We start from the raw sequence: 14,331 nt of genomic DNA on the forward strand, positions 1-14,331 counted from the left end.
TTTGCCGAAGGCCTATTCTTCAACTGAAAGAAGTATCCATAAAACTGTCAGTCGACAAATGCCCCTTTTCTTTTCTCAATTAGATCCATTTGGTCAACTGATATTATATGATGTGGGCATAATGTAAGTACGATGGTATGTGTAAAAGATGCATCACAATGCAAGGGTTTATCTGTATTAATATGTGTTTTAAAGCTACAGGTGAAATGCATGCAATCCACACCTCTGCATTTCGTAAATACTCGTAAATATCTTCGACATAAGTAGTACACATTTAAGGATCTGTGTGGTCTTTGTCTATGTCTATGTGCTTCGAACAATGTTGTGAATTGGAGCTTCCCTCCTGCTTTTCCTTTGAGGACTAAACAAATTATAAAAATAAATTAAAATCATGCATAAAAATCTCTACAAAAGTAATTTTGCCTGGAATAGGATTAGGAGGATCGCATTTCGGAACCAAACCTGGTCTTTCGCTGTTGACAAGCAATCGGTAGCAGCAGCATGAAGAATTGTGACATCGCCTAAAACTGTGCGCCTTTTAGGCTGAGAACCGCTTGCAAATATTATCAGCGTTTGAAGGCAAGAAATACAGTTGGTGAAATTCCAGCTTACCAGTAATGGCGGTCACTGTAATTCCAGAGCGATTCCCTCTGAATTGAGCTATTCGAACGCAATAACACGTAATTGCGGTTACTCTAGCCTAGTGGGAAATGCATGCACTGCTACTGACACGTGAAATCCATGCAAAAGGCAATATTTGTGTGTTGGAGCGACTGCTATTCTGTGCCGTTGGATTGGCCCGCGGTATTGAGCCCACCGTGGTTACAGTGCTCGTGGTGTAAAGCGTCTGAAGTTCGGGAAGGAAGCCTGGGAGCTTTCGATAGGTTGGAGTCCCTACCTAACCAAATACACCTCGTGCGCACTGACCGACGTAATTATAAGGCATTATAATTAATTTCTAATTAATGCTCTCCAAGTTGCTCTATTGTATAATGCTAACGTATACCCTTATGTGTGTTAGGATTTCACCCCATTGGGATTTGAATTGGCATCCCGCCTCTCTATAGATAGAGAAACTCCATGAAAGGGCATTCTTCTGAAAATACGACAATTTGATTTCCCGATGATGGATGTGGTGGGTCATCCAACCTCCTAAACAAGAGGTTTCATTGTGAAACAAAATCAAATTGGATCAAATCCATTCTATGTCTATTTTCTGTTTGCTTTGCCTGGAGGGGGGCGTGGTTTCACGTCCTTCTGCCTTTCTCCTTACGGACATACACATCCAGTTTTATTCACGCCCAGTCCCTACCTCAGTTCTCGAATCACCTTGTTACCAAACGAAATCTGTTATGCCCGCGGGTCTATATTACACCTGATATATTCACACGCGGCTGGTACCAATACACGGAGCTATCTTACGCCACTTCCGTCACTCACCTCCGTCGCTCAGTGGCTGCCATTACTGGTAAGCAAATGGGGCCGAACGTTTAAGTGGCAAACCGAGAGCCATCCAACGTGACTGCTTCCGTTCTGTAGTCCCGTACTAAAGCACAACAAAGCAGCTCCGTCGTGACCGCTCTCATCCCACAATTAATTACAGGTCAAATGCACATGACTTCTACGTTGTTTGGAAACAAAGAAATCTGCATGCAAAAGGCTCAGTTACTCCGCGGCCCTACGCAGGTACAGCAAAGGCCAGTGTTTGCCTCATTATTCAGATTTCTCAGATTGGATGGCTGCGGTGTTATGCGCTATCTGATAAATCCCGAATTCACTGATACAGAGAGGTGCCGAGGTAGCTTGTACCTAAATAAGTTTTACATCCGACTCTAAACTTGCAAGATTTTCATGTTTAAACTCGCTTCTATTTGGAATAACTGATCCCGTGAGAAGCGCCGTGATGGATTGGGTCAGCGACTGGCAAACCCGTAGGTGCATGTGCATTCTCAGGCCGAACTTAATGTAGGGACTTGCTGGGAATAGGACCCTGGCCCAGCCCTGGCACCTGGTAGGTAATAGGTCTTCTTTTAGGATACCATAGATATTCACCTGGTTAGATACGAAGAAATGTTTTTTCATGATATACCCATCTATAGTAAGTACCAGTCTTTCTTGGGTTGAACCACTTATTGGTTGTTTTATAGGAAGAAGCTTTCTAATCTAAAAGACTTATCAAAGTCGCTTGGTAATAGAAAGAAGAAGTATGAATGGGTTTCGGAGAGAACACATCTGCACTTTCCAGCCAGTCGTTCATGTACTATTACAATCTAGTTGGATTGGATCGATTATGGTCGAAACTAATAGAAACACGTCGTTTTCGGTTAGCTTCTTACTAACGTGATTAGGCGAAACGATCCCATTGGCAACCCAGTTCCCACCTTGAGTTGGGTAGGCATCTCCTTGCACTAGGAAGCGCAAGCCCCTCCGGGACCTTGAATTCAATACCGAATAAAGACCTGTGGCCTGAGATCGGTCAGCCTTATCACTGTGGTGTTAGTGGGAAGACCGAGACAATACCTTCGGACCAGGATCGGTTAGCTTTATAACTGATCTTATGGGGGGATCGAATCATTACCTGCAAACTTAGATCGATTAGCTTCTTACTAATGTGATTGGGGAGACCGAGCTATGATCTGTCGTACTTCGATTGGCTTCCCTGAACACGCTACGCCAGCCAGTAGCAACCGCCACGCCAACCAGTAGAAATGCAATGGCAAGCAGTAGAAATGCAATACCAACCAGTGGAAACGTTATGCCAACTTTTATATATGCTTACGCTACGCTAACTTTATAAGACCCAGATTCCTGCCATTGGGGTAGAGCAGTTTATAGTCAATTCTTTAGGATGCGTAAGCACACTCGAGAGAGGGAAATAGGTTGGGAAATCACTCTAATTCCTGGGGAGAGCATCGTTCATAAGAGATAATAAGGCGTGAAAGAGGAGATAGCACCTGTCGTTAAGCAGAGTTAGGTGCCTTTACTGCGAGATCACACCGTTAACAGTCCCCTTCCTGCTTGTAGTTTAGTGGGCTTCACATCCCGAATAACGACCTGCGGTTGAGATCAGCTTCCCTTTCTTCCTAGTAATAAAGCTTCCCAGTAATACCGCTTGATTCTCGTTATTGAAGAGGTGCCTTAAACATCGAGAATAGGTACCTTTACTGCGAGGTAAGACCGTTAACCAGCCCAGTTCCTTCGGGGATTCGGGTGGGTGCGTAAATAGGCCGTTGTCAGGTGAGCCATCCTTCCTTGAACTAGGTCGGCTTCACATACCGAATTAGGACCTCTGGCACCTCTCGGATTCCTCCTTCCACTCAATAGAAAGACCGAACCATGACCTCCGGCACCTCTCGACTTCCTCGTTCCATACTCAATAGGGAAGACCGAAATAATACCTCCGGGCTAGGTTCAGATTCCTCCTTCAAAGAAAAAGATCCAATAGTCCGAAATACCCAGTAAAGAAGGAAGGCCAGAAACAATGTGTCTTTGAAAGGGGACTAATGACTATCGGAAATTGGCACTGAAAAGCTGGCTATAATGGGGACTATGACTAGCGGTTATCGTCAATGAGACAAGTACTCCCGGCAAAGGCAACTGGCTATCTACAATGAACGACTACCGTATCGCACGTACCTAAAGGCAATGAGAAGCTGTGTGTGTCTATCGGCTATGATCGACTATGATGGCCCCTCCCCTGATCTACGTCTATGTCTATTTCCAGCCCAGCCCGGGAGTGAAGCTGAGTATCCCAGTCGAGTAGCAAAGCTGATAAGTCCAACCGATCAGCCCAACCATGTAGTCCAGGCCAGGCCAGCCCAGGCAGGGAAGAATTCGTCGCTGTACCGTGTGCCATACCGTACGGTACCGTGCATGTCCAGAGCTATGTGGGGTGCTTTATGTTACTTCCTCCTTCCTGTAAAAGAGTGTATCAAGCCCATCTCTCTCTGTATCAATCAAAGAGTATCAAAGCCCAGCCACCTCGTCCAACCCTGGCTTCCTTAGTCCCGCCGGGGTGCGAGTATATAAAGCGATCAACTTGGAAATCAACTTGCTTGTCCTTCTTCGACATCAACTTGTCCTTCCTTCCACTCGGCGACCCCAACCCTACTATTATCATAAGGCAGTGACTGTTTGGGAATGATGGACTATGACTAGCTGTATTTGGCAGCTCTGATGTACTATGACCAGCAGTGTATGATCAATTGTCAATGCTTGGCTGCTATAGCCTGACCTTGTGACAGTGACCTAACTCTTGGCAACGACCACTGGCACTGACTAGGGACTATGAGAAGGGGCTATGAGAAGGGGCTGGCAGGCTACGGGGTGGGAAATCGCCTATTCTTTGGTTCATTGGACAGATATGGATGTGCTGCTTGCAGGCTTGGCTTGATTTATTAGCGGCTGCCAAAGGGAAGGGCTGGGATGAACGGATCTCCTGAAAGGGAGTCCTTAAAATAAGGTATTCTATCTAGTCCTCGTCAAGGGAAGAGAGAAACCTCTCTGGTAAAGCTTGTGTACGGAGGAGGTTATCTCGCATATAGGAACCACTCACTCTACCTGCCAGAACTAGACCTCCCTGGCTGAACTTTGATACCTTAGGCTTTAGGAGGGAACAACTATAGACCCAGGATTGGTTGGAATGAAACAAACACACCCTTACCCTTTTGACTGGCACCCTAGGACGATGCGAGGATGGATGGAGAAGGAAGAACCTGAAAGGCTCTCATTTAGCGACTTGCCTAATGACAAATGACATTGACTAACCCAGTGGAAGATTATGTCAACGACCCATGGAAACAACGGGTTTCATATGGAAAAATACCCAATTAGTGAACAGGCCGATCGAGCAGAATAGAACCTCTTTCTTATGGTATTTAGGAAGAACTCTTATTACGTATATAATATGACAGATTGACCTTGCCCCTCCTATTTCTTCTCTGGCGGCTTCGCACCTTGCCCCTCCTATTTCTTCTCTGGCGGCTTCGCACCTTCTTTTTTGCACGACCCAACCGAGCCAGGAGAATCATTTCTTTATGAATCTACGTCTACTTCATGACTTTTTATGGATGGTCAATAAAAAAGAGGGCGGGTAAACTTGACGAAGTGAAATATCGTAAGTAATAAGGGCTGGGTAATCATTCCAAAGGTGTAATGGGTAACCCTGCCTTCCATAGAGGTAAATGGAATAAAAAAGAGTCAATATCTCTGAGCGTACAACGAGGGAAAGTGTTTATTGGGCCTTTTTGAAAGAAAGAGAGTATTAGGCGATCTTATCAAATGAAAACCTGAGCATAAACTTGCACTTACAGTATTGTCCCCACCTGCCTATGAATAAGAGGAAACCGATCCAAGTCCGATAGGTCTTATCTCCTGGATCTGCCCTCTCTAAAAGCAGTATTCAACTACCCGGATTGAGTCCATCGGTCCCGACCAATGTGTATCCTTGCTTTCATCATGTGTTCATGCCTAGCCCCGGTGTAGGCAGTACGTATTGCTCCGGAGTGTCCCCACCTACATGGTGTGCTCCCATCTAACCCGGCTCTAGTCTGGCAGATCTCGTTCCGGTATGTGCCCACCTCCATAGTATGTTTACACCTAACCTGGATATAGTCCAGCGAGTCTCGTTCCAGTATGTGAAGCCCACCTTACTATAGGAATTATCTAATGATTGACTGGGTAATGATCGCGGTACAGGCATCTCCCCAAGTGCATGCTATCGAACTGCCTCATTACCATAGCAGGAGTTATAGATCTCCCACACTCCTATCCCCGAAATGCCTCTAAACTGCCCCATTCACTGGCACCTGATCTGGGTCTTCTCACGCTATCCCCCTTTGAGGACTGCCTATTAACTGCCCCATTCACCGGCATAGTCTTATCCTTCTTATTTTCCCTAGATTACTACCTATGAACTGTCCCAAGTTCATCGTAGGAATTAGAGTCTCTTTCCAAACCCTTTCCCATCAGTGAATGCTTCATGACTGCCTCGCCCTCATAGCAGTAATAAGGATATCTATAACTAGGAGAAATCCCTCACCATATGAATAGTGAGTGACCCCTAAGAAGTAAGGGCCCTAAATGCAGAGCCTTTTGTTTACCCATAAGCAGGGGCAGATGCAGATCCCTTTGTACCCGTGCAAGACCCATAACCCGTTGATCTATAGCCCTAGCCCGTTCCGGTTCCATTCACAGTTATAGATACAAATCCAGTGCCCGTTTCTCTATAACTAACATATCGCTCAGGGCTGCGTTGATCCCGAACCAATCGTTTCATAAGCATAGGTAGAGTCAGTAACTAGTAGAGCAAAGGCAGGAGAGGAGACAGCATATGGGAAGGCAGTAATTGATTCGCCACCATATGGGGTTCTATGCGGTCGGTGATCATATGGTGTGGAACGAAGCTCGCGGTTAATTCTAAGAAGTAAGGTGGAAAGAAGGAAGTAGGCAGGATACGGGAGGCAGTATTTGATCTTATATATGTTAACAAAGGAAGGGCATCCAAGGAGGGTAGGCGCAATGGGGTCCTTACCCTTTATCTACGTGATAGCCTGGAGGGAGGGCCAACATGACTTTCCCTCTGTGGTTGGATGGGACTTTCCCAACGAGTTTATTTCCCTCCTTCTCTGGGTGGGAGGCAAGTCCAATGAAATGAACTCTAATTTTGACCAAGCAAAAGCTACAGTTTGATCCTAAGAACCATAATGACTTATATATCGCTTTCCATAATCGTTCAAGATTACCTTTGCTGAGTTTAGCAAGTCTATGGGTTCTTTGAGTGGAGAAGCATGGAAGGTCGCAGTCGGTCTTCTGAGTGGTTTACTTGTCCCTACTCGCTTGGTTGTGGTTATCCTAGGGATCTAGTATCATGCAGTATGCTCCCGAGGTGTCTTCGCTCGATCTTATGGAGAAGTAGTAGCACAATGTAGGTAGTCCTATGGTCTAGCTCCTTCGCCTGGTTGCAGTCTCCTATTATTATCCGTCTTTATCTGGTCTTTTATATATACGAGAGCCTGTTTATGCGCTATCCAATAAGGTAGGAAAATAAATCTTAGTTCAGTATCATAGTCAAGACAAAGGTAGCATGGGTTGTAAAGACATAGAGCGGGTTTCAAGCCCCTAGCATACCCTTAACCTGTAGAATATCCAGTCCCAGTCGTCCAATTCCAGTTCCTTCCGTTCGAGAGTCAGTAGTTCCCATTCCAGCTCCATATTGAGCAGCAGATCCTGCAATAGTAGTAGTAGACCCAGCAACATCTAAGCCAGGTCTTTCATATATTGATCCATACCTTGAGCATATCCAGTACTCGGCGAAGAGCCAGCCACATCAGTGGCATATCCACCAGCAGCGCTAGTAGCATTATAGGTAGCATATGTTGATCCATCGGTGGCAGGGCCAGATGCATAACCTTTCACTTCAGCGGCATACCTTCCGGATCGAGATAGATACTTAGCAGCATCAATAACAGTGGATCCATCCGGAGCTAGCAGAGCCACCAGCATAGGCGAGGGCGAGGGAATCGAAGCAGGCAAAGACATAGGGGGTGGTTGATCCTGCGGATTGTGCGGAGTAGTTTACCCGATCCGGTCGAGAACCCAACATTAGTAGCGGAGGAAGCAATGGCAGAGCTAGTTTTTTCAGTCAAAATGAAGCTGATCCTGCTGCTCATACATCTCGAGATCGATAACGGGTTAATCCATAGGAAAGGGTTACATTTCGTCCTGCTCCGGGTTTCTGCACATCCCCCACAGCTCCGGGAACAGATTCACCCGTAGGGGATTATCCAAACCCAGGTGCAGATACATCTCGAGATCGAGATGGAGACCCATGGCCAATTGTTGGAGATCGAGCGAACCCAGTGGCTGAACCCCCCATTTACCTAGCACTCATTGATATTGAATCAGTAAATGACCCAGAAGATGAAGATGCAGGAGTGGTGAGAGTCGGACCGAATGGAATGGTATAGACAGCAGCTCGGTGAAACGCTGATGAGACATAGGTTTCATAAGTCGCAGTTGACTCAGCAGTTCCAGTCTGTTCATGCGGGCGGGAGAGGCACTTATAGCTGTCACACCATCGATCAGCACGAGATCGGTGCAAGGGCGATAGCCATGCATGCCCTCGAACGGATGGGAGGTGTACCAACGCTCGGATATGAGTTGTAACCCCTCGTAAACGCCACGGGGAGGGAGGGTTATTCCTTGCATCACCTTCGGATTTGAATGAGCACTTGCAGAGCTAGCAGTCGCTGACCACCCCAGTTCTTTTTGATCTGGTTTACCCGCAGCATCTTAGCTAGTACCAGCTTACCTCTGCTCAGTTCAATAACTAGTTGCTAAGCTCGATGATTCAGTTGGCTAGGTCCACCCGGAGCACCAGTAGCTGAGGAAGCATCGTCTTTATAGAATCCCGTTAGCTCATTCATTCATTCATTTTTGTCATTTCTTATTATAGACGTTCTAATGCACCATTAGTTGTATTAGTTTGTTTCATTCGTTTTCTTAGTTGGATTCGTTTCCTCTAGCGTTATCCTTCCTTTCGCATACACTATTGAGTTAGCTTATTTGGTTCTATTATCAATGAAAACCAATAGTTTCATAGCAACAATTAGATTTCGTTCGTTCAATCAATTAGTTTCTTTCTTAGTCCTATTATAAATTAACACTAAATCTCCTCTATTATAAATTAACACTAAACAATTCTTTTTATTAGCTAATAGTTTGATATCAATTCACACTATCCACTATAGCTAGCGTTCTTTCAATATCTCTATTGGCTGTATTGTCAAAGGTAATATTTTGTTAGTAGTCCCAGTGTCCCGTACCGTTCATAGAAGGGAGGAGGTGAGCTAGTAGGATTGGAGTTCCGTACCATTCATTGAAGGTAGGAGGTAAGTGTTAGTGAATATAGCGCAATAGGCATTGAATATAGCCCCTGTAGTGACAAAATAGATCAAACCTGGGATAGCTATAATACAATGCATGGTGATAGTTTCAATGTGGATAGTTGATATTGTATGCGTAGGTAGGTAAGTTATGTCTGGTAAGTCTGGTTGATGGTTTCATAGTTTCTTAGATCTAGTGATACATGTGATCCGAGAGTAGATTCATATGATGGTAGCATATGGGGTAGTAAGTAGTTCATAGGGTGCATGGTATAATAGATGTTCCTGTGCTTTCTGGTAGTTGATTCAAGCCTCCTATTGACAGTCTAACCCACAAATAATATATATACCTATCCTAAAGATAAGAATTAATATCTCTCTATGGAAGCCAAGATAATCTATAAGCTACTATGGAAGTTTCTGGTTGTGTCTCTCTGTCCTCCTGACATTTCCCTAGTAATAACTAGAATATAACGCCATCACTTCCATATAGCTTAGGCGTATTCGCTTCAAAAAGTTATGTTCATCCCAAGATATCAATAGATACACATGAGAGTTCACATTATCTATGTAACACCCTTGTTATTTTCCTTATGTTCTGTTTTACTCTACTCTTAGGGAAATGGCTTGCCAAGGCCTACAGCCATAATATCCATCACTCGATATAGTTGGACCACCTCTTTATACCCATGCTAACCCGTATGCTCATATCACTAGCTCTCATATTCCTAACCCAGGCACATAGGAGAATGTATCTATCTAGGCCTCTTTGTCAACAACCTCCCTAGTTGTTACGACTACTATAGCATATCTCAGTAACTTTACCAAGCAAGTGGTTGCTATGCTTACATAGAACCTGGATCCTCGCCAGGTACCTACATAGCATCCTTCTGTTCTTAGCCAACCTAGCCCTTCTACCAGTGAATCTAAATCAGCAGCACCAAGCCTACGAATCGGGATACAGATTCTTACCCGCATAAACCTGGGCAAGCACCAATATTGATACATATTTTATCACCCGTATACCAGTCAATCAAGCCAAGCCGTGCATCCAGCCACCAGGGAAGAGGCGAGCATCCGGCAGGCCAGCCAACAAAAGGGGGCTTTCTCCTTTGCCTTTAGCCACACAGAAAGCAACCAAAAAGGGGGAGTACCGGACCACATACCTGCCAATCACTCTTTTCTTACCGCAGATACGTCGATGCGCAAAAACCCAGACCTGCGCCGCACCAAGAACATTACCATTCACGTCTCGTATCCCGAGTAATAGCCCCTACACAGATCATCCGATGAGTCGGCTGGACGGGAAAGGCATATGCATGTAATCCAGAACCACACACAAAAAGGATTATATTCAAGCCGCATTAGGTATGAAAATAGCACTTGAGAAGGTAGGTATGAAAATCTCACGCCAAATATAGCGAGGATCCTGTTTTTGTTTCCAATTGACGGGGTTCACGAATCGTGTTGGTGCGATACACTTCGGTTCAGTTGACTGCAGGAAATCAAATCGTCAGGCGAAGGGAGGTGTTGACGCCGCTGAGAGGGTCTGCAACTTGACAGAGTGATCACTTGGAAACCTGTTCTATTAGCTGCCGCCTTTGCGACTCCTCGTTGCAGGAAGAATGCAGGCGCCCGCTGTTCCCCGGCCCCGGCTGGAGTTTCTCAACACAAAACCCCCACCGAACTATGTGGCCGGGCTGGGCCGAGGGGCCACGGGGTTCACCACGCGGTCTGATATCGGGCCTGCGAGGGCCGCCCCGGACCTGCCGGACCGCTCCGCCACTACCATAGGAGGCGCGTCAGCGGGCAGAGGGCGGGGCAAGGGCAGTGCCGGTGCCGCGGGTGCCGAAGAGGAGGAAGAAGTAGACGACGAGAAGGGATATGATGAGAACCAGAAGTTCGATGAATTTGAGGGTAACGATGTGGGTTTGTTTGCCTCTGCCGAATACGATGAGGACGACAAGGAAGCCGATGCCGTCTGGGAGAGCATTGATAAAAGAATGGACTCTCGCCGCAAGGACCGGCGGGAGGCAAGGCTGAAACAGGAGATTGAGAAGTACAGAGCCTCAAACCCTAAAATTACAGAGCAGTTTGCAGACCTTAAGAGGAAATTGTATACGCTCTCCACCGAGGAGTGGGACAGCATACCAGAGATTGGGGATTATTCGCTTCGGAACAAGAAAAAGAGGTTTGAGAGTTTTGTTCCAGTTCCGGATACATTGCTGGAGAAGGCCAGGCAAGAGAAGGAGCACGTCAGTGCATTGGATCCGAAAAGCAGGGCTGCCGGTGGCACGGAGACACCCTGGGCACAGACGCCAGTGACTGATCTCACGGCTGTTGGAGAGGGGAGAGGGACTGTGCTGTCTTTGAAGCTCGATAGGCTATCTGATTCGGTTTCAGGGTTGACTGTAGTGGATCCCAAGGGGTATCTGACTGATCTCAAGAGTATGAAGATTACCAGTGATGCGGAGATTTCAGATATTAAAAAGGCCAGATTGTTGCTCAAGTCGGTTACGCAGACTAACCCAAAGCATCCTCCTGGTTGGATTGCGGCGGCGAGGCTAGAGGAGGTTGCAGGGAAGATACAGGCTGCACGGCATTTGATTCAAAAAGGTATGTTCCTGCCCTGCAGAACCTTTTTATTAATTCAAATTCGGGAGTTGAATTTAATCAGAATTCAGTTAAAATTTAGTTGAGAAGTGTCAGCTCTTTAAGGTTTCATTTCTATTAGAACATCCTATTTATAGAGATTTGATTTTGGTGATTTAACTTCTCAGTTATGTAGGCTGCAAGTTTTTTTTATTGAGAAGGATATTTGATTCAAAAGTGTTGTCTGTTTTGTATTTTTATGAATTATGGGTCCTCTTTTTTTGTTAAGAGTCAAATTCCAGATTCCAGTAAACCTTTCAATCTTTTTTATTACATGTTCGGCTTTTACGATTCGTTTCTTTATATTGAACATTTCAGGTTGTGAAGAATGCCCAAAGAATGAAGATGTATGGTTGGAGGCTTGCAGATTGGCGAGTCCGGATGAAGCCAAAGCGGTCATTGCGCGCGGTGTAAAGGCGATCCCCAATTCGGTGAAGCTGTGGATGCAAGCTTCAAAGCTTGAACATGATGATGCGAACAAGAGCCGAGTGCTGAGGAAGGGGCTGGAGCATATTCCTGACTCTGTGAGGCTTTGGAAGGCTGTGGTGGAGTTGGCAAATGAGGAGGATGCCCGGATTTTGCTTCACAGGGCAGTGGAGTGCTGTCCACTACATGTGGAGTTGTGGCTTGCGTTGACAAGGCTTGAGACATACGATCAGGCAAAGAAGGTTCTCAACAAGGCTAGGGAGAAGCTTTCCAAGGAACCTTCGATCTGGATCACTGCTGCGAAGCTTGAGGAGGCCAATGGAAACACAACCATGGTGGGCAAGATTATTGAGAGGGGAATCAGGTCCCTGCAGAGGGAAGGGGTAGTGATTGACAGAGAAGCTTGGATGAAGGAGGCAGAGGCCGCAGAGCGAGCAGGGTCTGGTGTGACTTGCCAGGCAATAATTCGCAACACAATTTCTATTGGAGTTGAAGAGGAAGATAGAAAGAGAACATGGGTTGCAGATGCAGAGGAATGCAAGAAGAGGGGATCAATTGAAACTGCACGTGCGATCTATGCACATGCCCTTACAGTGTTTGTTGCTAAGAAAAGTATTTGGCTTAAGGCTGCCCAGCTAGAGAAGAGCCATGGAACTAGAGAATCATTGGATGCCTTACTGAGAAAAGCAGTGACATACTGTCCGAGAGCAGAGGTGCTATGGCTGATGGGAGCTAAGGAAAAGTGGCTTGCAGGGGATGTCCCATCCGCTCGAGCAATTTTGCAGGAGGCTTATGCTGCAATACCCAACTCAGAGGAGATTTGGTTAGCTGCATTCAAGCTGGAGTTTGAAAATCATGAGCCTGAGAGAGCAAGGATGCTTCTCGCCAAGGCTCGTGAGAGAGGTGGTACAGAAAGAGTCTGGATGAAGTCAGCAATTGTTGAAAGAGAGCTGGGAAACACTGCGGAGGAGAGGTCACTGCTTGATGAAGGGCTTATAAAGTATCCTGCATTCTTTAAATTGTGGCTAATGCGAGGACAGCTTGAAGATCGTCTTGGGAACTTGGAGGCTGCACGTGAGGTCTATGAGCAAGGCCTCAAGAACTGTCCAGGGTGCATTCCTCTATGGCTCTCAGCTGCTAAATTGGAGGAAAAAATGGGTGGTCTGAGCAAGGCGAGGGCAATTCTTACTATAGCTAGAAAGAGGAACCCTCAAAATCCAGAGCTCTGGCTTTCTGCTATCAGGTCTGAATCAAGGCATGGCAATAAGAAAGAGAGTGAGATCCTGATGGCTAAGGCGTTACAGGAGTGCCCGACCAGTGGCATATTATGGGCAGCATCAATTGAGATGGCTCCAAGGCCTCAGAGAAAGAGCAAGAGTATGGATGCACTCAAGAGATGTGATCATGATCCATATGTGATTGCAGCTGTTGCCAAGCTGTTCTGGAATGATAGGAAGGTTGATAAGGCCAGGAATTGGTTGAACAGGGCAGTCACTCTTGCACCAGACAATGGGGATTTTTGGGCCCAATACTACAAGTTTGAACTTCAGCATGGAACTGAGGAGATCCAACGGGATGTTCTGAAGAGATGCATTGCTGCAGAACCAAGGCATGGAGAGCGGTGGGCATCTATATCAAAAGCAGTTGAAAATTCACATCTGCCTGTTGAAGCTATTTTAAAGAAAGTAGTGGTTGCTTTAGGCAAGGAAGAAGGGGTTATAGGAGTTTGAAAAACTTTTTAGAAAAAAAAATCAGGCCTTCCAATTATCAATATGTTTTTACTAGCTGACAATTTGGACAGCTTATTACTCTGGCAGTATTATTGTAATCATTGTAGCATAGTTTGCTGTAATAGTCATCCCAATTTTTATTTTTTTTTGAAAAGTAAATTCACTGTTTTGCTGTAATAGGTTGGTGCCACGTATTGATACTTACAATTTTCTAATCAGTAACCTTTGCCGTCATGGAAAACAGGCAGATGCCACTACTGTTTTTGAAGACACAAGGAAAAAGAGTTTGGAACTCGATTTCGAGACACAGGACCCCTTATTCAGGGCCGTGTCCAATATATGGCATGCTTTTCAGTCAAGCAAGCTTCTTAATCAATTGCTTTTACTGCAAGAGTGAACAGCGAAGCTCAAAATTTGTCAAACATAGTGGTCCAGGTTTTATCTGTTCACGAAGGCCTTGATGGATGGTACACATCATTTGCTGTGATTCCCATACTGGTCTTGTGCAAGAGTACAGACCGATTGCAAGATCTCTTCCATCATAATGCTCTGTCTTTGCGTCAGTGCAATGCTCCAGCACCCTCTGTTAGAAAAATATTTTAGAAAACATATATGGATTTAGTATACACAAATCACCA

The 14,331-nt window shown here is 45.6% G+C and overlaps 1 protein-coding gene across 1 annotated transcript; it reads left to right on the forward strand.

Moving 5' to 3' along the window:
* The first annotated feature begins 9,612 nt into the window (after window positions 1-9,612).
* Window positions 9,613-13,852, forward strand: LOC149205559 (protein STABILIZED1-like). Its single transcript, XM_089395112.1, has 2 exons — window positions 9,613-11,501; window positions 11,856-13,852. The coding sequence occupies exons 1-2, from the start codon at window positions 10,511-10,513 to the stop codon at window positions 13,691-13,693; spliced, it is 2,829 nt and encodes a 942-aa protein (XP_089251238.1). The 5' UTR covers window positions 9,613-10,510; the 3' UTR covers window positions 13,694-13,852.
* The last annotated feature ends 479 nt before the right edge of the window (window positions 13,853-14,331 follow it).

This window comes from Pinus tabuliformis, chromosome 1_2 (assembly GCF_031772625.1).
Source record: "Pinus tabuliformis cultivar Carrire ecotype Pingquan chromosome 1_2, CPIR1, whole genome shotgun sequence".
NCBI lineage: Eukaryota > Viridiplantae > Streptophyta > Pinopsida > Pinales > Pinaceae > Pinus > Pinus tabuliformis.

Excerpts from the sequence above, each read along its gene's own strand:
- LOC149205559 (XM_089395112.1), top strand. The coding sequence starts at position 10,511 with ATGCAGGCGCCCGCTGTTCCCCGGCCCCGGCTGGAGTTTCTCAACACA. Across the intron at positions 11,502-11,855 it reads ACGGCATTTGATTCAAAAAG|GTTGTGAAGAATGCCCAAAG; the intron begins GTATGTTCCTGC and ends TGAACATTTCAG.